The sequence below is a fragment of the Amborella trichopoda genome, chromosome 13 (genome assembly GCF_054954075.1).
Source record: "Amborella trichopoda isolate Santa Cruz 75 chromosome 13, AtrichopodaSantaCruz75HAP2 v2.0, whole genome shotgun sequence".
NCBI classification, from domain to species: Eukaryota; Viridiplantae; Streptophyta; class Magnoliopsida; order Amborellales; family Amborellaceae; genus Amborella; species Amborella trichopoda.
The window spans coordinates 25,802,248-25,830,204 of NC_142348.1; the positions used below are offsets into that span (position 1 = coordinate 25,802,248).

The following is a 27,957-nucleotide window of genomic DNA, read 5'->3' on the forward strand; positions in this document are numbered from 1 at the left end:
ATTTTCAGAAAATTAGATCCTAGTTTTGGCAAAAAGGAGATAGTTTGATTTTAATGTGTGATTTCAAGGGACTTTTTCTTAAATTTTATAATCTTTTTGAGAATAATATTTCTAATATGATTATGTTTTAGTCTATTTTTATTTTGCATTATTGGAAAATAATCATTTTGTTATGAAAAAAATTGTAATTATTCATAAAATTTAAAATAAATAAAGAGTACCTGCCCTATTTTATGACACATTCCTTTCCCTCTTTCCTTGCAATAGGTAGTTATGAATATCTACTAATTATTTTGACATGTGTTCTCTCTCAAAATTTAAAAAGGTGCAACTCCTTCAAATTCTCTCATTCCCATCTTTCAATACTTGCATTTGAAAAGATGGAACTCTTTAAAACTCTATCATCTCTATATCACGGACCCTCCCATCTCTCTCCTTTTTTCTTTGTTTTTTATATTGGGGTAAAATGGAATTTGACTTTCACTATACATCATACAATCTCTGAAAAATCGTTGAAGAGGAAAAGCAAATGAAACCTATCTCTCTCAATATTTGCATTTGAAAAGATGCAACTCTTTAAAAATTTGTCATCTCTATGTCACGCACCCCTCCCATCTATCTCCTATTTTTTTTTTTATATTGGTGTAAAATGAATTCAACTCTCACTGCATCACACAATCTTTGAAAAATCGTTAAGAGCAAAAGCAAGTGAAAAAAGATATGCCTTTATCCCTCTCCCGCTTTCTAATGCTTTATTTTTTATTCTATAAATTTAATATTTCTACAATATTAATCTTAAAACCTTGTTCTCTGTTATAATTACAATCTTTATCATACTTTCTTTTGACTCTCACTGTATCTCACAATTTTTGAAAAATTGTTGCAAAAGAAAATCAAGGAAAAAAGGGTATACCTTTATCTCTCTCCTTCTGTACATGATTTATTATGGTAGTTTTTTGTGGTCCCTTTAGAGAATTGTCAGATACTTTATTGTTCTATTTCATAAGGCTAATATTTCTATAGTATTAATCATAGAATTCGACTCTCACTACATTTTTTAAGAGAAAAAGCGAGTGAATTGAAGATGAAAAGCGAGTGAAAAAAGATATGCATTTATCCATCTCCCTCTTTGTGATACATCTATACATTAATATTTGTACAGTATTAATTATGCTCCCTCTCTCTTTGCTCTATTTGCAAAGAGTAGTTATGAATATCTACTAATTATTTTGACATTTGTCCTCTTTCATAATTTGAAAAGGTGTAACTCCTTAAAATTCTCCTATTCTATCTTACGCACGTTCTATATTTAAGTGAGAAGAGGATCTACCTTATTTTTATGCCACGTGTCATCTCCCTCTCGCTTTAGAATTGATAGTAATGAATATTTACTAATTATTTTCCTATCTCAAAGTTTGAAAATATTTAACTCCTTCAAACTCTCCAATTTATATCTCATGTACCTCTCCCATCTCTCTCAATATTTGTATTTAAAAAGATGTAACTCCTTAAAACTGTCTTAACTTTATGTCACGTATTCCTCCCATCTCTCTCCTAATTTTTTTTTTTATATTGGGCAAAATGGAATTCGACTCTCACTTAAGAAGAAAAACAAGTGAAAAAAGGTGTGCATTTATTCCTCTCCCTCTTTTAGATGCTTTATTTTTTATTTAGTAAGTTAATATTGTAATGGTTTTAATCCTGGAAACATGTTCTCTGGTGTAATTATAATCTTTGTCATTGTCTCTTTCAACTCTCATTGTACACAATCTCTGAAGAATCTTCGAAGATGAAAAGCAAGTCAACAAAGATATGCCTTTATCCCTCTCCCTCTTTGCATAGTGGTAGTTTTTTGTGGTCCCTTCAAAGAATTTTGTGATTCTTTATTTTTCTATTTTGAAGATTAATATTTCTACACTATTAATCATGGATCCTCTCCCTCTTTGCATAATGGTCATTTTTTGTGGTCTCTTCACGAAATTGTCTGGTGCTTTATTTCCTATTTTGTAAGGTTAATATTTCTACACTAGTAATCTTGGAATTCAACTCTCACTACATCCATGAAGAGGAAAACCAATTGAAAAAGCTTTGCCTTTATCCCTCTCTCTCTTTCCATCTTTCTGATGATTTATTTTGCCATTTTGTAAAGTTTATATTTCTACAGTATTAATCTTGCTCCCTTTCTCTTTGTAATGAGTAGTTATGAATATTTACTAATTATTTTGATGTATGTCCTCTCTCAAAATTTGAAAAGGTGCAACTCCATAAAACTCTCACATTCCCATCTCTCAAGATTTGTATTTGAAAAAATGCAACTCCTTAAAACTATCTCATCTTTTTTCACATTCCCATCTCTCAATATTTGTATTTGAAAAATACAACTCTTTAAAAATATCTCCTCTTTATGTCACGCACCCCTCTCATCTCTCTCCTACATTTTTTTTCTTTATATTGGTGTAAAATAGAATTCGACTCTCACCGCATTGTACAATCAATGAAAAATTGTTAAGAGGAAAAGCAAGTGAAGAAAGGTATGCCTTTATCCCTCTCCCTGTTTCTGACGCTTTATTTTTTATTTTGTAAATTTAATATTTTAATTAATCCAAGAAACCTATTCTCTGCTATAATTACAATCTTCATCACACTCTCTTTTGACTCTCACTGCATTTACACACTCTAAAAAAAATCATCGAAGAGGAAAAACAAGTAAAAAAAGGTATGCCTTTATCCCTCTCTTGGCTAAATTTATAGTGGTAGTTTTTTGTGGTCCCTTTAGGGAATTGTCTTATACTTTAATTTTTTATTTTGTAAGGTTAATATTTATACCGTATTAATCCTAGAATTCAACTCTCACTCCACTATGGGAGTGACTTGAAGAGGAAAAACAAGTGAAAAAAGGTACCCCTTTATCCCTCTCTCTCTTTCTGATACTTTTGTGAAGTTCATATTTCTATAGTATTAGTCTTGCTTCCTCACTCTTTGCTCTCTTTCAAAGGGTAGTTATGAATATCTACTAATTATTTTGATATGTCCTCTCCCAAATTTGAAAAGACGCAACTCTTTAAAACTCTCTCATTTCTATTTCACACACCTCTCTCATCTTTCTTCTTAAATTTTTTTCTTTATCTTGTTCCTAAAACCTCTCATTATTGTTGTTTTTTTATCTCTATCTTTTTGAGTTCCATGTTTGTCACTCTCAATATTTGCAAAGATGCAACTCCTTAAAACTCTCTTATCTCTATGTCACACACCCCTCCCATATCTCTCTTAAATGTTTTTCTTTATATTCGGGTAAAATGGAATTCGACTCTCACTGTCTTGCACAATCTCTAAATAAATAGTAAAAGAAGAAAAGCAAGTGAAAAAAGTATGCATTTATCCTCTCTCTCTTTCTGATGCTTTATTTTTCATTTTGTAAAGTTAATATCTCTACAGTATTAATGTTGGAAACTTGTTCTCTGTTATAATTACAATCTTCATTATACTCTATTTCTACATTATACTCTCTTTCTACTCTAACTGCATTGCACAATCTCTAAAAAATCGTCGAAGAGGGAAAAAGCAAGTAAAAAGGTAGGCATTTATCGCTCTCCCTTTCCGATTTATAGTGGTGCTTTTTGTGGTCCCTTCATGGAATTGTCTAATGCTTTATTTTTGCAGTTTATAAGGTTCATATTTTTACAGTATTAAAATCGTTGGAAGAGGAAAAGCAAATGAAAAACGATATGCTTTTATCCCTCTCCTTCTCTCTAATGCTTTATTTTTCCATTTTGTAAAGTTAATTTTTTTACATAAATACATAAAACACAAAATAAATTTTTTTGAATTTTACACAGGCGTAAAAATCGAGACCCTTGATTTTTTTAAATTTTACATAGGCATAGAAATCGAGACCCATGACTACACCATATGTAATGGAAACGAACCCCAAGTTCTTGAAATTTATGGTAATTTATCATGGCTTGGCTGTGGACTCACATAATTCATATGAATGAAATTGAAATTGTTTTTCAATAGAATTCACCCATAATTCCTAGGAATAAAAATGAAATAGCTGTTCACTATGGAATGTTCAATGAAGGGGTAGAACATGCAATTTGATAAGAATATATTGCAAGAAAATTATAGCTAATATTTGATTGCAATTTGTTGTGGTTTATCAATGAAAGAGACGGAGAGTATGGTAAACTATTCAGATAACTCAAATTCAACAATGAGCATGCTAAAATACCAGTAGTGAATAAACTAAAAAATATCAAAAACCATGCCAAGAAAAAATTGAAATATTTGTCAGAAACAATCCCTCAAACAACAAAGAATGAAGTCGTGAAGAGCCTAAGAATCAATAAGAACGGAATTTAAAGGCCTAAGAAGCAATAATAACGGCATTTTTATTTTCTAATTATGAATTTTTATCCCATCTTTTATAGGTTTCCCTCACTATTTTCAATTTGCACTATGTCTCTCTTGATTCCTCCATTTAAATTAACATTTAAAATCTTTTGGTCACCCTCTAATCAAATTTTATAACAAATAGTATATCTAATTTATTTCTTTCTTTCATGGTTTATTATTCTCAAGTTGTTACAAATATTATATTAAAATAATATTTAATATCGAATCTATAAATATTTAATAAACTGATTCAATTGTTAGGATAATCTCAATGATCTCTAAGGTCATGTTCTATTAAAAATATTTTCAATGACGTATATGTTTCAGTGCTTAATATTAAATTAAATATCCCATTCAACACACTTGCACATTACTAGTTATATTTAAGTGAAGTCTTTTTACTAGTTATATTTAAGTGAAGTCTTTGGAAGAAAAAAGATAGTTATTTGTAAAAATTTAAAGCACAAATTAAATTATCAAGTAAATTATGTTCTTCAAAACTTCGATATAGGAGGTTATTTGTTATGTTTGTTTCAATGTTTTTATTTCTCTGAGATATAGTTGCAATTTATTTATGCATTTATCTTTTTTGGTTGAACGTTTTGCTCAAAAATTCTATAAATGTTTTCTGAAATCTGCCTAAGCATGGAAGTTTTGCCCCCTTTGAACCAAATTTGATGAAAATTGATTCAAATGAATTATATTGAATTTGTCTACAATTATACTTCTCCAACTTGTTTGATCTATACGGGTTAATATATAAATCTAACTTAAAATCGCCTCCGGTTTAGGATTTCTTGATACATGCTATTTTATCAAAAATAATTAATAAATTACTTAATCTTTTAGGAGTTTTGATGCATATGCTATTAAGAAGGACTACTATTAGTATTTTTTTATATGTAATTATTATGATTTATATGTCCTGATTTTTATTTTTCAGAAAAATAGCATTTTTGAAGGAAAAGGTTTGTGAAAGTACTATATCAAAATTAATATCAATAGACATTCGGATACAAAACCACGATCTCGATTTTAACATATTTTGGCAAAATAAAGAAGTATATAATCCACTATCTTCATTTCTTTCTTGCATAGGGATTTTTAGTGATTGTTTTAAGGTCGTATTGAGCCGATTCTTTGACTTGGACTGCCGCTCCGACTCAATTTTCGAGATAGACTATCAGGGTCACTGATTTGTTTTTCTTAACATTGATATAATTATTATTCAGTTTTATCAAAAAATTGGTTGTGGGTGAAATAGGGTCCCGAATTGCAATGTCATCATTATAAAACCATCAGGGTCCCTAATCCCTTTTTTGTAACACTGATATAATTATTATTCAGTTTTGTCAAAAAATTGGGTGTGGGTGAAATAGGGTCCCGGATTGCAATGTCATCACTATAAGACCATCAGGGTCACTGATCCATTTTTTTTAACACTGATATAATTATTATTCAGTTTTGTCAAAAAATTGGGTGTGGGTGAAACAGGTCCCAAATTGTAATGTCATCATTATAATATAACTATTATTTGCTTATGTTAGAAATTTGGTTGTGGGTGAAACTGGACCCTAAAATTTCAATATGTTGGAGGCAGCGTTTTAAAAAACGCCGAGTCGAACCGGACTCGCCCGGTTCGACTCGGAAATAGTGAAAAGGGACTGGATCGCCCGAAAAATCGGAAATCGTCCGGTTCTAGAGAGAACCGGACGATTCTGTACAGTGAATCGCCGATTCACTGTACCGAATCGGCGTGTCCGAAGAGTGAATCGGCGATTCCGTACGGAATTTTTTTTTTTTTTTTTTTTTTTTTTTTTTTTTTTTTTTTTTTTTTTTTTTTTTTTTTTGGTAATCCATGATAGATTTTTTTGTAATACTTGATCGATTTTTTTGTAATCCATGATCGAATTGTTTTTGTTTTTTTGTAATCCATGATCGAATTTTTTGGTTTTTTGTAACCCATAATAGAATTTTTTGTAATCCATGATCGAAATGTTTGTTTTCTTTTCTTGTAATCCATGATCGATTTTTTTGTTTTTTTTTTTTTTTTTGTAACCCATGATAGAATTTTTTGTAATCCATGATCGAATGTTTTGTAATACATGATCGAAATGTTTGTTTTTTTTTTGTAATCCATGATCGAAATGTTTGTTTTTTTTTTTGTAATCCATGATTGAATTTTTTGTTTTTTGCTTTTTTTTTTAACCCATGATAGAGTTTTTTGTAATTCATGATTGAATTTTTTGTAATCCATGATCGAACTATTTTTTTCTTTTTTTGTAATCCACGATTGAATTTTTTGTTTTTTTTTGTTTGTTTTTTTTGTTTGTTTTTTTTTGTAATCCATGATCGAATTTTATGTAATCCATGATCGAATTTTATGTAATCCATGGTCGAATTTTATGTAATCCATGATTGAATTTTTTGAAAATTGTGATTTTTTTTGTTTAATCCATGATCGAATTTTTTTTTGTAATCCATGATAGAATTTTTTTAAAATTTGTGATTTTTTTTTTAATCCATGATCGATTTTTTTGAAAATTTGTTTTTTTTTTTTTTTAATCCATATTATTCAAAGAGAAAACGAGAGAGATGATGATTCTGAGGCCACCCTATCCCAGCCATATTATTCACATATCGAGTCCCAACAGCAACAGTGTAGGGATGAGCACGAAATACTGTAAATTAAATGCTGAATGGCGGTTCATGCAGGGAAAGAACATATCAATATTCGCATATTCATTCAAAAACATGAAAATTCTTAATGGAGTACCCTCATTTTTTATTGAATTCCTAAAAAACAATATTTATAATGAATTTTAATAATTTTTTCGAATTTTTTTTAAGCTTTATTCTGACCGATTCACCCGATTCCCGATCCGGATCGCCGATTCGCCGATCTGGATAAGTTTTTTGGAAGCCCGATTCAGATCACCGATCCGTTTTTTAAACCATTGGTCGGAGGTATTAACAAGCAAATTGAAGAGAACCTCCTAATATCATGCACATCAACGGAATATCTCGAGACAATGCTTATCCCCGTATAAATCATTGTATATAAGGTTCTCCAACAAATTCATCGTCAAGATATCAACAAAAAAACTGAACTCTTGCATTGATTGGACGATGGGCAAGAATAACAAGATCTCAAAGCCCCAGAACTGCTTTTCTTGAGAGATCGTATGTTTAAGAGGGTGAGATAGCAAATAATTGGTTACTATTTGGAAGTAAAAATAAGTCATTTATATATAAAAATATATATATAAAGAGATAATATACTTTTCATATAGGAAGGTCACAATCAATCTTGTCTATTAAATTTCAAAATAGATGGCTGTAAAAGTATCATTAAATAGACACAAAGTTCTAAAAGAACTTCTTGTATTTCGTGAATCACTCAGAGCCATCCAATTTGACATCTAATAAGTGAAAATAATTATAACCTCCTTATAGAGCGAGCGAGTTGTACTTTCAAGTCATGGATTGTGACCTTCAACGCCTTGTGAGATAGTTCATCATAAGCATTTTGAATCATCACGCCTCTTTATTGTTTTAACAATTGTTATTGTTCATCAATTACAATTACTAAACTAGTTTATTAAGAATCAAAACATTTCAAATTTTGGGATAGGTTCTATACTTCCCTTACAGCATAGAAGAACTATCCTCCTCCTTCTATCCAACCATCCACTTTGATCAAGAGAGCCACTCACCGTTTGAATATGAATATGAATATGAAATTTGCTACATGTCATCTTCTCATTAGGGCGTACCTATAAAAAATATTTAAAATAATTTTTCGATAAAATATAATGACCAAAATGTATCTTGAAGCTTTCAGATGTATTTTGATCATTTTATTTTATTGAAAATATTTTTTTTTATATTTTTTGCTAGTGCGAGTTTATTAGAGGATTGGACGTCCAAAATTTGGTGTCAAAATATTTTATATAAAAAAAATTAAAAATTAGTGTAGAGACATGACATTGTGCTTGGGACAATCTTAGTCCTCCATTCAGAATGGATGGTTGGATAAGGGGAAGTATATAAATGTTATGCTGTAGAAAAAGCGTAAATGGCTTGCCCTCAAATTTTTACCTTCATGCACTTAATTGTTAGACACATGCATTGTCCATCATGACACACACGCATGTGTATGCAAATTTTTACATTCTTTGAAGAAAAAGAAGTGATCCACAAACCTCTCTCCTACACGAGTTCCTTTGCCACCATACCAAGTGAAAAGACCCCTCACGTGCCCTTGTGCATGTAAATATGCAATTGTAACACACATATATTCTGTATGAGTAATGATCCTATGAGACCCTTCGACACCCATGTGTGTAGGACTTCAAAGGATCACTATTAAATTTGACACAAATCTCTAGAAAAGTCAAATCCCAGACCCATGAAAAAACGTTTCTAGAGATTTATGTCAAATTTAATGGTGATCCTTTGGGATCCTACAGACATGGGTGTGTGAGGGTCTCATAAGATCATTACTCATTTCGTATAGGTATTCTCTTTAGTTGATTGTTAGAACATAATAGAAGAGTGTATTGTCATATTTGAGGATGACTTTCCAATTTCCATTTTCCGATATAGGATTAAGGTCCACTACTTCTCTCTACGTAAATACAAATTTACACTTCCCAAAATTTAACATCTTGAATGGATATTATTGCAAAATAACACAATATTAACTTCATCAAGGACCTTATCCATCATATCGGTATCACAACATACAAACAATATATATCTTTGATGTTTTTTTACTGCCAGTATATTTTAGGTCTTATGTGTTGTTTATGCAAGAATTTGCATCAATTTCTAACTTGAGATCAACTCAAACTCCTATGAAATGAGTTGAAAATAATAGATTGACAAAGAAAGTGGGGGCCACTCAAATTATATATTTAAAATCATCACAGATCTTGCGGACTTTTTCCTCTTCTAAATCTACTAGCACTGCAAATTTTGCCTTCTAGGCCTTAAATGCTTTAAAATCCTAACTAATGTTCCTAAAATATGTAACTAAATTGCAAATTAAAGAAATAAAACTAAAATAATAGAGAAAGAGATACTTAACTTCGGCACTCAAAACTCAAAGTTGTGGGCTCAGATCAAGCCGTCATTCGCCACCATCTCCTCTTTTCGAAAGCTTTTTGTTGCTGGATTTGTTGTAATTCGGCTTGGATTTCCTAGATTTAGAGTTTCTAACGTTGAAGAAGGCTTAGGGATTTAATGTGTGGGGTTCCCTATAGATATTTAGGGAGAAGAGATGATTTTCAAAAGGTTTCTAGGCTTTAGGATTTGCTCAAAATAATAATAACCAAAATAAAATAAAGGACTTGATCTGCATAGTACTAGAATCATTAGTTGTCGACCATGACCTGAGGAATTGGTGGATCGACTTAACCTCCACTCATGTTTCGAGAACTAATGATGGATTCATAGAGTTGATGGAGATTTAATCTGGCGATCAGCAGCCTTATAAAGGAAATGACACTTATTGCGATGTACTTGATGTCGGTACAATATGTTTCGAGGACTAATTATGGATTCATGGAGTTGACGGAAATTGCACCTGGCAATTAACAGACTTATATGGGAAATGACACTTATTGCAATGTACTTGGTGTCGGTACCTATAAGCTATCTACTTGGAGGAATGAATCTTTTACTTATTGATACTTTACATGCATTCAATATGAGGCATAAATTGATTTATGTTTCTAGGCTAAACAACAAGGGATATGAAATAAGTTTTAGGTCACCATTGATAAACATTCTGAGCATTGGCGTATAGTACTAAAGTTGATAACTTGTACCTCTTGAAAATTAATGACTTGCACCGCTTGAAAATTAATGAAAATTCTTGTTAGGAAAATTATTTCATGCAAGCTGAACCGCATGACTACCTACGCAGTCCAAAAAGGGTAAAGTATCCATCTTAAAGATGCAAGTAGGTGTTATAACTAAAAACAATGGAAACTAACGGTCCAAATGTTTCTTACTAGAATTATTATTTCTAGTTTTTAAAATTTACTTATTTTTTCATATTCATGGTCTCCATGTTAGAAATTACATGTCCTTAAAAATTAAGTCCAAAAATCCATCTCAAAAAAAGATTTATTAATAGGCTCACATTTCTACATATGCGGGCTTGGTCGCATAGAAACCGGGTCCTTCATTTGATTCTGGTTATATTGATGCTTACATGTGTGTGGATGATTCATATTTATGGCATTAAGATTAGGACATATATGTAAAGATAAAATGAACAAAATGGTTAAATGAAGCTTGCTTACCAACTTAGGAGAAATTATACTAAGACATACGAGTCATGTATTTCTAATAAATTAATTAAGAAGTCTTTTCTTAAAGAAAAAAAGTTCTAATGAACTACTTAGTATTATTCACTCTGGTATATATGGTCTATTAAATATAAAACCACATAGAGGTATGGAATATTTTATAATGTTTATAGATATTTATTCTCGTTATGGATATGATACTTAATTAACAAAAAGTCAAATGCATTAGAAATGTTTAAAGAATATAAAACTAAGGAAAAAAACTAACTAGGAAGACATTCTTAGGACAGATAGGGGAAGTGAATACTTTTACGACTTATTTACCGAATTTTGTAAGAGGCATGTTACAATTCACCAAACCATCATACCATATACACCACAACAAAATGGTGTAACTGAATGAAAAAATAGAACTATAATAGACGTGGTTAGGTCTATTATGAGCCATTCAAATTTATAACCTCATGTTTTGGATGAGGCTCTCAACACTGTAATGTATATTATTAATTGTGTTCCAACTAAATTCATAGACTTAACCCCCTATGAATTATGGACTAGTAAAAAACTTGAATTATGGATTAGTAGAAAACCTAGCCATACTATCTTGAAAGTTTGGGTTCTAGGGCATATATGCTTATACCACCACAAAATAGAGATAAACTACAAAGTAAAATCATCAAATGCTACTTTAGAGGTTAGTCAAAAAATTTTAAAGGTTATAGATTCTATAACCATGGCACTAGAATCTTAATAGAGAGTTGTGATGCTCATTTCTCAGAAATTATAGATAATGAATATACTTTAAATAAGCTAATAGACTAATACAAAATTGATAAAAATAAGGTTCTCGCAGACCCTGTTACTCAGTCTCCCTCTACAATTGGTGATCTAATAGTTCTAAATTATAAAATACTCGAAGATCCCGTTATTCAGTTATCTAATAGTTCTAAAAAACCTAGTTAATGCAAATGGATCTTTAGAAAAATATAAAGCTAGGCTGGTAGCTAAATGATTTGCTTAAAAGAAGATTATAGATTATGTAAAGACTCATTCTCTAGTAGCCAAAATTGTATCTATTAGGTTCATCCTAACATTAGCTGTATATTATGATCTAAAACTATTTCAAATGGATTAATGGAGAATTAAAAGAAGATATTTCTATAAAGCAACCAGAAGGATATGTTATTAAAGGCTATGAAGACAAAGTATATAAACTTAATAAATCTTTACATGATCTAAAACAGTCTTCTAGGTGGTGGTACTTCAATCAATAAAATTGATTATGTAGCCAATTTTGTTATCTTATCTTTATATATATATGATATTCTGCTAACTGTTAATGATATTAGCATGATTAACCATATCAAATCTTGATTAAGTTCTTACTTTGAGATGGAAAATATGGGGGAAGCCTCATATGTACTAGGCATTAAGATAACAAGAGCTAGAAGTTCAAGGCTCCTATATTTATCTCAGGAATATTATTATGAAATTTAAGATGGAAAATTGTAAGCCTATATATACAACTATTTGTAAAGGCTTGAAATTTTAACAGAAAATACGTCTATCAAATGATAGTGATAAATCTGAAATGGAAAAAAATTCATATTCTCAAGTTGTAATAATCAAGCTACCATCTCATCAATTAATAATGGAGCCCAGTTCTAAGGGATTAAGTGCACAAATATTTTCAAAGCATATAACTTTGATGACCCAGGTATTAAGGGCATAGATATTTTCAAAGCATATAACCCTAATTTTTTATATAAATTAGGGTTTCATAGAAAAAATGAAGAGAAAAATAAATAGTTCTAAAACGTTATGGACAAGCCAACGACGCTGCCCACCAATACCTGGGATCTTCAAGAGTTCGTCACCTTCTTTTCTTAACATTTACAAATCAGATTCTTTTGAAAACGCATATGTACGTCTAAATAACTCGCACCTAAATAAAATAGAGGAATGATCCAGTGTATTTTCACTACACCTTGATATTGTGTATGTGAATTCTTGACCGTCCATCTTAATCTCACCCCATTTAATAAAATATCAAAACATAATAACTTTTAAGATCTTTTAACTCAAATTGTATTTTTACCTTTTTGGCCATCTCTCTTCCATTCAAACTACTTCTTTCTCCCACAGTGACCTCTCTCTCTCTCCCCCTATGGGTTCCAAAGATCCATCTACGGAGGTCTCTCCTTCTTGAGTAGAGGCATGAAAGGGAATAAATGCCCTTTATCTCTCTTCCCCGTTAAAACCTTCATTCGTCCCTTTCCTCCCTTTCTCTTTTTAGCACTTTAACGCTATCCCTTGCAATGGTTTTTCTTTGTGCTGCAACTTTAAAGGTTGCTTTCCTGAAACTTGAGTGATGAATCATAGAGATGCTCAGTCAAGGAAGAGGAATCAGCAGAGATCTAGTAGAAGCTTTTTCTTCTATTTTTCTCTTTTTATGGAGAAGAAAAGGAAGTGGAAACACAAAATTGGAGGGGCTTGAGTGTCTCTTTCAATGATGGTGCACAACAAGGGAGAGAAAACATAAGGTTAACTGGATAGTCTCCCAACCTATAATTACTTCAAAAGGAGGGGCAAAATGACGTTGAGAAAAAGGCCAGCATGTTGAAAAGAGGGTGGAACACCTACGTTCTTTTAATGGTTGAAGATGTGAGGAAGAAAGAGAATGATCAAGAAGGGTAGCTCATTTCTTTAGCAGATGTATGTGTGGGTTTTGTAGAAAAAAATATATAGGTTTTTCAACATAGCTTTAAGGGGTTTTTAATATGGAAAAGTATAGAATGAGACCATTTATCTTTGGTACAAGGTGGCCACAATTAATCTTGACCGCTCGATGTAAAATTGGGTGGCTACTTTTATTCTATTGACCAATCTTAAAGTTCAAAAGAAATTTTCTCAAACTTTATGACACATCCAAGTTATCAAATTTCACATGGGATAGTTATAAGTAATTGTGACCTCTTTGTGTACAAGGTAAATGGTCTTGTCGTATACAATCCCTTTTAACATTGCTTTGTAGAGATATTGCATGTCGCATAAGAGAGAGCTCTTAGTTACAGAGTGAAGCGAGAAAAAAGAGGTGTTGATAGGTTATTTTTGTTACGATTAATAGAGGGAGAATGAGAAAAGAGAAACAAGGAATTTTTCAAAAGAAAGGGTATAGAATCTTTTACTCACCATATCACATATTGAAAATTCATAGGATCATTCCCAATAAAATATTAAAAAATAATTAAAAAAATGAAATGATGAAAATACCCTTGTAATATTCATAGGAGTAATTTTGTTATTTTATAACTTGAATTATGTTTTTATATTTTATTTTGGTGCGCCATACCCACTTTAAAGGTTGATCAGATTTGTAAAAAAATAATAAAAATTCAAAGACTACCAAACAATCGTGATCGTTTTGGTGGACTATCAACAGTGATGAGCTATGTGAAATACTGTTGAAATACACTTGTGATTAATTTAAGTGTTTTGCATACATGATTTTGTGTTGGACTAGTTGAAAATAAATAAAACATTAAATAGTTGATAAGATAAGTATATTTTGATAAAGCTCCTCAAGAAGAATTAAAGTGAAACATACAACCACAATTTAAAAATTGTGCATCTAACTCTAGGGAACCAAAAAATCGTCTTACTCAAGTTTTTATTTTTCAAAATATATTTTTCAACTTTTTTGTTATACCTTGTAGAATCGGCCCGGTAGACTAGGACTGCCGATTGGCTTGATACATTAGACGATCAAGTCGTAGGGCAATTCATGTTTCAACCATAGTAGGCGCTAAGTTTTATTCCTTTTTTGCCTTGATAACTATCATCCAGGGTGTTTATGCTTTCAATAAGTGCACCAAACCTTCCCTACTGTCATGGTAGTGTATATACTAGTGTTTAAAATTACTATGCTATTTACAGTAGTGTATAAAATAAGGAACTCGGGGACCAACTTGCTAGGGTCCCGATCCAGATTCCATTAAAAAGTCGCCCGAGTGGAAGAACGATCTCCTGAGATGGAGCGAGACTCACCCTATTTTTGGGGTTCCCCATACTTCTAGTTCAACGGTTTATTGCCCATGTAGCATATGGAAGACTATGATGGTCGTAATAACCAAGTGGCTATGTAGAATATTACCATCCAATTAAATGGGTTGGAAGCTGATGGTCATTCAATTGGGTGGTGTTGATCGTAATAACAAAGCGGCTATGTAAAATATCACCATCCAATTAAATGGGTTGGAAGGTGATGGTGCGAAGTAAACATATGACATGTTTGGTAGCGCCTCTCCATCACCATCCAACCTGCTTGTCAGATGGTTCTAACCTCATGGTCATGACTTCATCATGACCATATGGAGTTTATACACCCAATACTTCTACAGTAAGTCAACTGAATAAGAGATTTATGTAATTAGTTAATTACACCTACTCTTTCCAAAAGGATCGCGTGCCTAAGTTTATATGTAATCTAATCCACTAGCTGCCCTAACTGGCTTAAAAAAGCTACCTTTTGGGATGATTTTTCCCGTCGGAGCACACTATCCATTTACCCCCTCAGGCAAAACGCAACTTAGGAGTGTTTTAGGAGGACAAACCTCAAAAACATAACAGCGTTAATGTTTCAAAAAAAAAAAACCTCAAAAACATAACAAAAATACTTTGTGTGCCTAAAAAACGAACATTCCAAGGTTCAAACAAGGACTGCCCCATTTTTGGAGGGCAATATCTAAGCATTGAAAAACTCCAATTTCTAAAAAAAAAAAAATTGAAAATAATCATTGTGCTTATAGATGGCTCCCAAAATTTCTAATTAAAAATCCTCCCAAGAAGCTCTTTTGCCGGATGAAGACAATACACAGTATACTCCTGCTGGAGCATTTAACACGCGCTCATCAATATTATCAAATAAAGAATACAGAGAAAGACGATGTGAACAGTAGTCAGCTATGGTATACTTGTGCAGTGCCTTATTCATACTGCAGCTGCACAGTTAACAAAATATGGCTAAGAACTAAAATGAATTTTTCACAAGTTTCATTGCAGATAAATCCCATGCTTCTCTTGCGCTGCCTAAGAAGACAAGCAACATGAGCTTCTCCACAACAAAGTCCTAACAAATCAAATCTTCTTTATGTACAAAAAGTTCAACAATAGAACAAATTCTGAAGTCAATGGTACACCGGGAGTAGCACACTCACTCACTCTCATAGTCTTCATCATCCCCAAAAGTGAAAACAGATGCATCAGCTGCCATTGCCTTGAAATCACTTCCCTCAACAGAATCCATTTTTGCTGCCTCAAAAGGCACACTCTCTTCCATCTTAGGCTCCCCACTAGAAACATGGACTGCGGCTTCATTTCTCACCAAAGATTGCTTGGTTCCCTCTGCATTTGTTACATTTGCAACAGTCTCCTTCTGGGTAGGGAGCTCAGCAGAGGGTCGAGCTGCAGGAGCAGCAGGGCCCCCTCGTTCTTGTCTACCCACTCGTGATTGCCTTCCCTTTGAAGATCCAATCTCTTCAGCTTCACTATCTGAAAAAATATCGTCTTTCACTTGCATTCTGGTAGCTTCTTCGTTACTCAGGTTTGGAATAGGCTCTCCTCCATCCCCAAGTGGAGTAGCAGTTGTAGTAGTAGAACTAGTAGTAGTACCTCCTGACCCTATGTTCGTGTTACTATCTGATTCCTTGGTGTTATTTTCCGCTTTTGGGTTTGCAAGGATGGAGGCATCATAATCCATTAATACAACCTCTACTTGAAACCCTGGTGAAGGCAATTTCCTCTGTCGAAGAGAATCGCAATAATTCACAAATTTTAGTAATGAAAGTAGAGCTGGTTTGCAATACATAATGTAAGATGAAGAGGGTACATGGAATAAAGCCATAATTTTTACACCAAAAAAAGGAGCACAAGTCGACAAAGAGCAGGTCATCATATAAAACTGAGAAACAAGTTCTAGAAAATGGCATCATACCATTATAATCATCATCAGCCATTACCATCATAAAGCCAAAACACCCATTTCTTAGAGTCAAGCAGATAGCCAAGAGTGAATAACCAATGGACGACAACTTCAGAAGTCAGCATAGCAGCAGAAATTCTTGTTCCCATTGTGTAGTTATTTTCAAGCATCGGACTTTTCAGTTTTCACAAATACAAAATAAAAAACGTTAAAATCTATCCCATCAATTATTAATATATCCTCCATTAGTCTTGAGCAGTAAAGACTGGTAGCCCCATTGAGAATTCATCTATATATTATGTAGCAAGATCTTCTGTCAGCACTATTCCTGATAGTAATGCTGGATACAGACATGTTCAAAGCGAGAAACTCAGAAGATTCGGGTACTTCTGGAACCTCTAAGCATAAAATCGGTTTCTAGGGAAGTATGTTATTGACGTACACTCTTTCAGGCATATTGCTTTGAGGAATTGGGCCTGGGCATGAGTGGGTGATGTTAGCAACATTACATCGATTCCTACCACTGAGCTACCAGAAGGGGGGGAAAAAAGGTATGTTGCTTTGAATGGACAATGAAGGGATGTGTCATGAACAGTAAACAAACTGAAAAACATGACACGAGAATGACAATCAACAATTACGCTGAAAGAGCAAGAGAAAGGGAAAAGAAGAAAAAGATCTTGGGCTTAATTGGTTAATGCTTGACAATTTGCAACACTACGTTCTAGACTCAATTCCTACTAAGGGTAGGGGCCCTCCCCCCACTAACTCACCCAAAAAAAAAAGGGAAAAGAAGAAATTAAAAAAAAAATACTATGAATTAGAGCAACCTAAAGGACCAAATTAGAAATAAAACTACCATACTTCGCACATTAATGCAGCTGATCCAAGCTTAGCTCCAAATAGGGAAGCCTAGACATGACTGCAAATAAATCCTCCCTATCAAATTTGCCTCAGACAAGAGCATTCATCACCATTTTGGATTTGGGAAATGTAACGTTTCTGACTGAGGTAGGATGAACAATTCCATTCCTCAACCTCTGGAGGAATGGCCAACATATGAAGATGAAGATAACAAGAACAATTAAGGCAACTATATTAGCTATCAATGGACCCATTTCTTTGGCACGTGGGGCATGCAGAAACCCTTAGAGTGAAACTGATTAGGTCTTGGTTGGTCAATTTTTTAGAACGACAAACCTAAATGAGGAAGCTGGGAACCTTCAGCCTTGACCGAGAGGAAGGAGCGGCATGTGTCATGTTGCGACTGATACACATGCACATGTTGGTAGCAGAATAAAGGCCTTCAGTGCAAGGCATTTGGCAAGTGGCATTAACAAATAGCTAAGTTAGTGGGACTTGGTAGATCACCAACACCAATAACTGAGTCTTGGTTGAAAAATGAGCAGCCTAACCTAACATGACATAGGCGTTAACATGAGGCAACTAACCATACACCTGGCTGGGAAGAGGTGTTGACCATTAAGCCATAATGTGCAACTACCCCAAGCATGGGCTTATGTAACGGCCACAAGCAATGTGAGAGGCATAATGAGCTATGTATTGAGCATACATGTTTAAAGTGGTATGCATGAGCAGTAATAACCCTTGAAGCAGCTTGACAAGACCTGTAAAACCCCAATGCTCCCTCCCCCGCCCCCCCTGTCCTCTTTTTTTCTTCTCTTCCCCCTTCTTAACAACCTATGTGGGTAGTCATTGATTGCGGGGCATGGACCGTTGTAACTGCCACACCGGGTGGTGGGTAGTAAATGAGGATGAGTTTGCAGGTGCATACCCTGGCCTGTTAACCACTTTTTCAGACCCTTGAAGGGCACCACCTATAACTTTTTATGACCAAGTGTATATTGTGAAATAAAAGGCAAGCCGACACCCTTTTTATAACTTGTGCGAGCCTTGTGTGTTGTTTGCTCCATTCCTCTTGGTTTATGGAAGACTGGCTTACTCTAGGTTCGAATTTAGCTTGGACTTGCACAGTTTGGCTAGATAAAAAGTTAGGTTCCGCGACAGCTGGTATCAGAGTGTGGTTTGGAGATCATGACTGGTGGTGTCCCGGCCAAAATCCAAGATCATGTCAACCACCTTAAGAAGCAATTGGAGAAAATCATGATCCAAGAGATCCAAGCTAGTCATCGTAGCACACCCTTGGAGGCCTGGATCAACGTCTTCAAGGCCAACATGGAGGGGCAATGTGCTCATAGATGACCTGAGAGCCTTTGTGAACTCCTTCAAGGTGTGTCTTGTGACCCTGCAAGAAGGTAATTCCCTGTAAAGAAGGCTTCATGTAAAACCATGAGCGGACCTAGACACTTTGAACTGTGAGGGTGCCAAAGCCCAGGGTGTTTGAAGTATGAGGGACTCCATGTTGGGGAATACCCTATATAGGGCATGGAGCAATATTTTGAGACTGCTTATGCAGGTAAGGAAGATCAAATTGCCATTTGCTCCATTTTACCTCATAAACATGGTGGATGCGGGTTAAGGACACTTCAAAGCCCAAGGTATGCACATGGGAGGCCTTGAAACAAGATTTAAATAATCTCCTCTTGCGAGGCAATGTGGCTTGGGTTGCTCGTGAGGCTTTGTGAAAGATTTGATAGATGGGATTAGTGAGAAAGTACATGAAGAGGCATGCATCTCTCATTGCACATTCAAACCATGACCAAGGAGAATTGGTTTTCAACTTTGTATTAGGGTTGCATGTTTTGGCCTAGGTCAAGTTGAGGAGGCCAGGTGTGTGCGATTTCCCTACTCTATGGTGTCAACTGATGGTCCAACAGACTACAATATCAGCGGCGAGGTGGTGCCAATCACAAGAATGGGTTCTCAAGGTTAAATGGCAAGAGAGTGGCGCATTGTAATGGGACCAGACTTGAGAAGGGGTTGACAAAGGAGAAAGAGACAACTCAGAAAGCTTTATTAGGTTGCTTCATAAGCAAGGATGACCACCACGTGACAGACTGTCCACAAAACAACCCTCAATGTGGTTTAACTAGTGGAAGGTGACAAGAAGGCTTGTGATGCTTTTTATGCTTGTTATACTTGTTCTATGCCATGCAGCTGGTACAGTAGAGATTGGTGTGCTGCAGGCTTAAGAGGGAGTCTAAGCCAAAAGGATCAGTGAGGTGGTTGAGATAGATGAATAAAGTGATGACTCTAGTCAAGTCATCACAGGAGACCTTCTGTGTTGAGGCCGGCCCAGTAACCAAAGTCACTCCGTTCCATGACAAATAAGGCATCCTTGACCAAAGAGGGATGCAATGCAAGGGGAAACCACTTAACCTAAGTGGGCAAAGAAGAGGAGACTAAGCAAATGACACAAACATTGTAAGTATGCTCAACCTCTAATAAGGCTAAAAAGAGACCTTACACTTGAGGGCCACATGAGGAAGTAGCAGCGGACCTTACCATGCACCCAAATGGGCATATAATGGTAGCGAAGGAGCTGACCATGTAAGCATCAGTAGAGAGACCCCTTGGTAGCAGCAGACTTGACCAAGTTTTAAGAGGACTTAATACGATACTTCAACTAGGTAAGCATGAGCATGGGGGCAAAGCCGTAGTTTACAGGGGCCCAATGCAGGACAAGCATCCGACTAGGACATCATTGTTAAGGTGGGGAGCATAGCCACTCAGGCTAAGCAAGGAGGGCAGAACCCCTTAGTATTGGAACTTATAAAGGAGCGACATCCTGCATGGAATTGTAGATTAGCTCTCTCCTAATGGGCTAGTTCTTTAGATCGACAAACCCGAGAGAGTTTGAGAACATTTAGCCTTAACTGAGTGGGAGGCTAGGCTAGTGCAACATAGTGCATAGGCATGCACACACAAGGGGAATTGTTGATTAGCTATCTCTCCTAATGGGCTAGTTCTTTAGATTGAAAAACCTGAGAGAGTTGAGAATGTTTAGCCTTAATTGAGTAGGAGGCTAGGCTAGTGCAACCTAGTGAACAGACAAGCACACACAAGAGGGCTAGTAGCTAAAGATGCTTGGTGCTAGGCCTCAGTCTAGTGGTGTGGGGAGATGGCTATGTCTGTGATGCTTGGTGGAGCACTGAGACCAATAGAGTGAGACTTAGCTGGTCAAATCATGGACAGTCTAGCTGAGCAGGTGTGTTGACCCTAAAGCGAGGGAACTTAAATTCCAAATGTGCAACTGCCCTAGGCATGGGCTGATATAATGGCTATATAGACCACTTGCCCTTAACCTTGAGGGGCCTCCCTGACTAGACAAGTGTGGAAAGTGAAATAAAGGTGGATTACGGCCCATTCTATAACTTCTTTGTTCCTCGTGCGATTTTTGCTCCATTCATCTTCTGTGGGTTTGCGGAAGGCTGGCCTGCCTGAATCTGCATTCAACATTGATTGGTGCACATTTTGGCTAAGTGAAAAGTTAGCCCCTGCCACTTCTACCAAGGAATATGCTCTTGTACATATTTTGTGGCAGGCTCTAGCGTGCGAAACATAGCTATTTTGCATATCTGGTTCTTAGCTTCAAATAGGATACAAGATTTGCTGGTTTGCTTGTAAGAAAAGAAGAGTACTTCTAAAGGGAGTTGTTCTGATACATATACCATATCCTGCCTTAGTGTTCATCATTCACAAGAGTCAGATTCTGATCCATATAACCCATTTTCTTTTCTTTGTCGATAGAAATAGAAACAATACCCAAGTTTTTCTGCTTTAAATATTTAAGGTTAACTATGTTAGTTTTTCCTATTTCCTTGTAACAGGATTCCCACAGAGTCTCCCCTTGACCAAACTCAATGTTCAGTAAGTATTTAAGAATACTCTCATTCTAGTATCATAGAGGGTCTAGGTCTAGGCAAAGAGTTATAAGGATAAGAAAATCTTTAATCTCTTTAAACTCTTAGGGTTTTGACCTGGGTCCAAAGCTATAAGGTGAGGGATTTAAAAATTAAAATTAAATTCAACAAAAATTACAAGAGGTCTGTAGGATTATCGAAATGTTGTCCCCAACTTAGTAAAAATCCTAACATGCAATCAGTCCCAGCAAGCATACTCCTATGATACAGCTAGACCAGTATTACACTTTTTACTTACTCGTTGCACTCAATAACTCATCTCAAACCACAACATCAGATACTGTTTTGTCTCTCAATGGGTAACCATATCAACAAACATTAATTGGAGATAAATATCACAAATCATCATGATATGCGTTAAAAGTAGGTAAACTATCACACCTGATGTCATATAAACCATACACAATATTATATGCGTCAATCCCACTTAAACTAGTGAATTAATTATCCCCATATCAAAAGTGAAAGGTGAGAAAATGTTAAAGTTGGTGTGATCCTATGAAAAAAAATGTGTAGTCCACCAATAACGATCTAATGCCCATATAGAGGACTATGGTTTTCAAGATCATGAAAGACAAAACTAATAATATATAGTCCAAAAGATATAGCTTGTTTCGAAACACAACAAAATTTAACAATCCCAACCAGTTTCAAAACAATTAGCCTCTTTTCTAAACAAATCAGGAAAGACAATGCATAAGTAAAGGCGTCCTAAAGACTTGAACCTCCACAGTGTTATGAAAAATGCGTACCAGGGCAATGAGTGTCTCTCTCTAAAATAGGCTCTAATGGGTTTTAAGTTTCAAATGAACCTAAAACCCACAATTTTGCACTTTTAGTATTAAAAAAATGACCTAAAAATACCCTCAACGAGGAACATTTCCGCCCTTGGGTAGGGCGCAAGCCCTAGGTGGGCGCCCGGGCGGGCGCCTAGGCGGGTTCAGGTGGGCGCCTAGGTGGGTTCCCGGGTGCCTAGGCGGGCACCCAGGGATATCCACCTAATTTGGCTGCCTAGGCCTAGGCGATGCACCCAGGCCTTCTAGAGCGCCTTGGCGGCCGCACAGGCGCTGGGCGGTCCGCTTTTTAAAACACTGCCACCAAGCCAAGGATGAGGTAAAAATTACAAGTTTCCATGAATTAAATATCATGGTACATAAAGTAGACATCACATAAGTGACCTTTTATTTTTCCCATTGGGATATATATAGTTTTTCTGTAATAAAAATTACTTTTCGCTTGGTATAGTGCGGCTTCACAATCACAACATATTATAACTGCAGGCTTGGACCCTTGAACAAGTATTATGTCTCCCAACAAGTTCCTTAGCAACTCAACCTCTTTCCTAGCAGCTTCTGTGGCAATTAGCTCTGATTCCATAATGAGATAGCAAATACATGCCAAGCAACGACACCGTCACTGTATGTGAAGATCTATCTACTAGTAGGTATGGATTCATTATCATAATCATCCTTCCAATATAGTGGGCTCATCCACATAATGCAGGCCATGGTGTATATGGCTCCTTTGAGAGAACTCAAGGGCTAATATACCTCATCCGATTTCTCTTGACCAAGGTTAATGGTATATACACTCGGTTTACCATTGCAAAGGCCAATTCAGGTCTAGTACAGAACATTGTATACATTACACATCCAGTACCTCTTGTATAGTCCTATTGGGAAATAGTATTGTTTGTGCGTATTTTTGACGCACACACCCCCTATGCGAATAATAGAGGGGGCGGTTGCAACTGTCGCTTTACGGCACCAAGTATGTTTGAAAGCCCCAAAAGCATGTGTGTAATAACGCCCATATTTTGAAGAACCCCAGTATGACATCATCTTGACCCCAAACAAAGCACAAGAGTGGGCCCTAATACCCTAAAGATATTCCCCAAATTTCAGCCCGATTGGGCAATGCTACAAGGAGATATGAGGAAAGTGAGATAAAGGAGCATTGTACTCCGCAAGTGTATGAACAAACAATACAGTAAAACTCCTAGAAATCGCCCTCAGATGGCCAACGGACCATCCCAAACAACTTCAGAACGTCAAAAAACCCTCAACCCTTGAATTTCAATCCAAACAGACCTTTCTAAGCCCTCCTTTTCAAAATGGATTGTTCCCATACTATTCAGGATTTCACAGCTTGAACCAGTTCCAAACATAATAAAATCCTGCTACACTTCCTCAACTGGGTCCATAGATCTCTCCAGTGCTCAAAAAATCGACTTGGCCAAGGTATTCAAGCCCTGGCCGAGGCGATTTACTCGAGCGAGTCCGAGTAACTCGCACATGTCCAGCTAATTTTTTTTTTAAAGAAAATGGAGATAAATAATGGTTATAAATAATATTAGCGCCACCTTTATCAACTAAATAATAAACTGGTGTACTGGTTAGGTCGCCGTATGTAAATGTACGTCTATGCAAGTGGTCTCATGTTCCATTCCTGTTGGGGTTATATTTTTTTAGAACTCAAAAAATAATGACTCCTTCTAAAAGTGGCGTTGGGGGATTCGAACCCTGACAGCTGACGAGGTTAAAATTTATTCCTCAGTACTAACTGGCAAGGCTTCTTAGCACATTTGTCTTGAAGTTGATGTATTATAATAATTAAACAAAATACGTGTTGTACACCTGACTCGCCCAAAACTCGCCTCGCCTATTGGACGAGGCCGAGTTACTCAGCCAAGTCCGAATGACCTCAGCCGAGTCTAAGAACATTGGATCTCTCTATCCGCAAGCCGAATGAAGCCAAAATTTAGATATGTCGTGCTCCTTGACTAGCGTGATCTTTTGGTATACAGTTCGCATATGATCGTCGACTGGATCGAGAGATATTCAAGAGAGAACTGCAAGTTGCCAAGCTCGTGCAGAAATCAGTTTGCGTGACCTCTTCACGCTCTAACGATCATAATTCGATATTTGACCGTCGGATCAAGCTTAAATTTAGTGCATTTCGATCTGACTCAACTATATTCGATTTGACATTACAAAAGTCACTATAGGAGTCTTGTATGAGGCCCATTCGAGGCTCGCAAGTGGGCACAATTTTTGAGGTAGCAGAAAATTGATTTTCCAGCAGCTTGCTAGAATCATAATTTAGTCAATCGAAGGTCAGTTTGCACCATTCTCGATGCAAAACGATCGTATTGGCATCCCTTTCGATCTACCAATAACAGGAATCACAATAAACTAGGCATTTTTGGAGTAATCGATCGGAGAACACAAGCAAAGTTTGCATAAAAATCAGGAAATCCAAAATCATCAAGAACTTCATCAAATCTCTATGGTTCTTTGCAAATCACATACTAAAATGATAGTGGCGAGACGATCTACGTTCTTCCAGTGATGGATCATCCGTTCTGATGCCAGAAAAGCCAAACCCAAGACCCCATACCATATGGGTGGGAAAAGGTCCTTTTCAAGGGACCCATTTGGCAATTTTGAACTTTATGCACTGCCGTTTTGGTCAATTTTTCTTTTGCACTAATTTCTGTTGTCTTGTTTGTAATTTTATTTTTACTCAATTCCTTAGGGTTTTGAGCATTCACCCTTGTTTGAAGGGGGAGCCCTATATAAACCCCTAACTCATGTAACTTAAAGATCTCTTTTTGCCTTGTGTGTTAATGAAACTATCACTCTGAAAGGACAGAGAAATATTTTCGTAAAAAAGTTCTTACCCCTTAGCCTTTACCTTAAGTTAGTTACCCTTAGCTAGCCTAACCAATCCTTAACCCACCTTGCTTAAGTCTCTACACTTACAAAGGGCCTGCTAAACCCTAACCTAACCACACTTCCCAAGCCCAACAACCTATACCATATCCTATCCTACTCCCTACCCCACATTCCAACTTACACCATACCCAATACCTAACCATACACCATATCCTAGTCCATACCTACCATTACTCTCTAGTCCCCACCATACTATACTCCCTAGCCAATACCTACTACACTCCAAACACCACACTCTACCCTACTGCCCACCTTGCACCATACTACACTTCCCACACTCACCCAATCCACTTAGTCTAGGCTAGCACAAGAGGGCTATCCTACGTAGTAGTGCCTGTATGGGTTTCGGCTTCGGTGGACCATGTTGACAGATCCTTAGGGTGTCTCAGTTAGTAACCAAGCACCTTTTTCTCTTGTTGTCTACCTTACCCTAGGGGAGGTGCTGCCGGAATTCTGTCATATTGTTGTCGGCCTCTCTTATAGCCACCTACCTCATAACTGCCCATCATGGCCACCGGCAATCTAAACCAAACCAAACCCAAACCGAACCAAACCTTAAGCCGAACAAACCTCAGGAGCACATATGACCCATTGATTGTCATGAGCGCGTGACTTCGGGATAGCGACGCGGTGAAGAGCGCAAGGGAGTAAGATCAAGCCACAGCCGTCGAGGGATGGTGGAGGGCTTTCCGCAGCAACTCTACGTTAGGATCTAAGAGGGCTAAGCGCCCGGATGCATCCTAATCCAACCCTACATCTGAGGTAAGTACTACCTCTCAATTTAAATTTTTTTGGTTAGCCATCACACTGCACTGCATGCTTATCCACGGACACAACGTATTGCTCACCTGCACACACGCCCGCGCGAGGGGGCACAGGGCGGGCAACCGTGGGGGGGGCCGACCAACGACCATCATGGTCCTGAGTCTAGATATGAGCATCTTTAACGATCAAAACTGGCTTACACTCAAAGTTATCAAATCTTTTGAGCATTTTCTCTATCAAGTGGGTCTAGGTTAAAACATAACCAACTAGTTTCCTCACCATCTTAATTCCAAGTATCACCAAGCTTGCCCCATGTCTTTCATAATAAAAGCAAAAGACAATAATTTCTTAGTGTTCTTAATGCATGCAGTATTGTTTCATTCTTAATATATGCAGTATTGCTTCCAAGTATGACCATATCGTCCACATACCAGCAAAAAAATACAATTGGACCTTTACAAATTCTAGCATATACACACTTATCACCATCACTGATCACTTCAAAAGTTCACAAACCTTCATCAATATTCATCACCATTGTGACTTCTGAAAACCTTCATTTTCAAACTTAATTGTTTATTACTTCTGTTTTGTAAATCTTAAATCTTTTAAATACTTTATCTTAATCCAGCGTCCACCACTTCATACATCCTAAACAAGTTTTGGTTATTAGAGACATGTCTGGTACCTCTTGAGTCCATCCACCTATAGTGCCCCCTACCATATTTTCGAAGATCATGGCAACAAATCTTTCCTTTGTCCGGACACCATTGATTGAGCATGTTGCTTCTTTCAAAGGCCTGTAGGGTTTTGGCACGTGACCAGCTTTGCTGCAAAACATACCATAGATTTTTTTCCTTTGTCTTGAGTTTGTCTTTGGCATGGAGCATTGTTGTGTTTATTTTCTTCCTTTGTTTATTCAATCTTGATTCTTTTCTCAGTCCTTGGCTTTTCCTTTTCCAGATCTTTAATCACATGTGCTCTAGCGACCATCTAGGACTTGTACTCTTTCAAATCTTGGAGTCTCATCTCCTCAAATGAGTCATTAGTAGTTCAAGCTCAAATCCTCTGATTCACGCATCAGTGTGTTTCTAGTCTTTCCAAGAGGGCTATAATTTAGGCATTACAGCACCACAGTGAATGATTCAGTGAGTTTGATGCCATTTGATGCAAATTCATTTGCTATAGTCTCTATACTCTTAAATTTCAAGTATCTACTAATTAGATACTTCTTCCATTGAGCATCCTCTTTATATTTTCCCTCCAAAGCTTCCAATGAGCCCTTAGCTATTCACGTTCCCGAGTACATTTCAAACAAAGGATTACTCAAAGCATCCAAGATATGCACTTTACATATATAATCATCCTCTTTCCAATGTTGTATGTCTTCTAACATTCAGAAGATTGTGCTATTGGCTGTGTCTGACCAGATAATGGTTTCATATATCTATTTATCTCCAATCTGAGTAAATGCCTAACCAAAAAAGCCAACATATGTACTAGGACGTGGTTTCTTCAGTACATAATCAACCCTCACGGTCCTTAAAAAGAAATAGACATTGGATTGCCATCTTCTAAAATTTACACCATCAAAACATTTTAGCCTTACAAAATCCTGGGTCATGGCCTTAAGTGAGTTTCTAGTAGCCATCTCATGTATAAACTCTTCAACACTTTGAAATTGTTAATCTTTCCTATTTCTCTTGAAATGAAATTCCGACAGAATCTCCCTGTGATCGAAGTCAAGTTTCAACAAGTATTTTGGAATACTATTACTCTAGTTAAACCCGAGGGTCTACATCTAGGTTGAGAGTTCTAGGGACAAGAAAACTCTTTAGTCTAATTAAACCCCAAGTAGTCATAAGGAGAGAGATTTAAAATTAAATGCAATAAAAAATTCAAGGTACCTGGAGACA

At 36.0% G+C, this 27,957-nt stretch overlaps 1 protein-coding gene across 2 annotated transcripts in view; it reads right to left on the minus strand.

The window, feature by feature from the left end:
• Window positions 1-15,603: 15,603 nt before the first annotated feature.
• Window positions 15,604-27,957, minus strand: part of LOC18445023 (phosphatidylinositol 3,4,5-trisphosphate 3-phosphatase and protein-tyrosine-phosphatase PTEN2A) — a 46,216-nt gene continuing 33,862 nt past the window's right edge. For both annotated transcript variants that reach the window (XM_088855929.1, XM_006855169.4), the window contains exon 13: window positions 15,604-16,515. In XM_088855929.1, coding sequence (XP_088712055.1) covers window positions 15,928-16,515 — 588 coding nt within the window. In that variant the 3' untranslated portion in view covers window positions 15,604-15,927. The remainder of the gene's footprint in view (window positions 16,516-27,957) is intronic.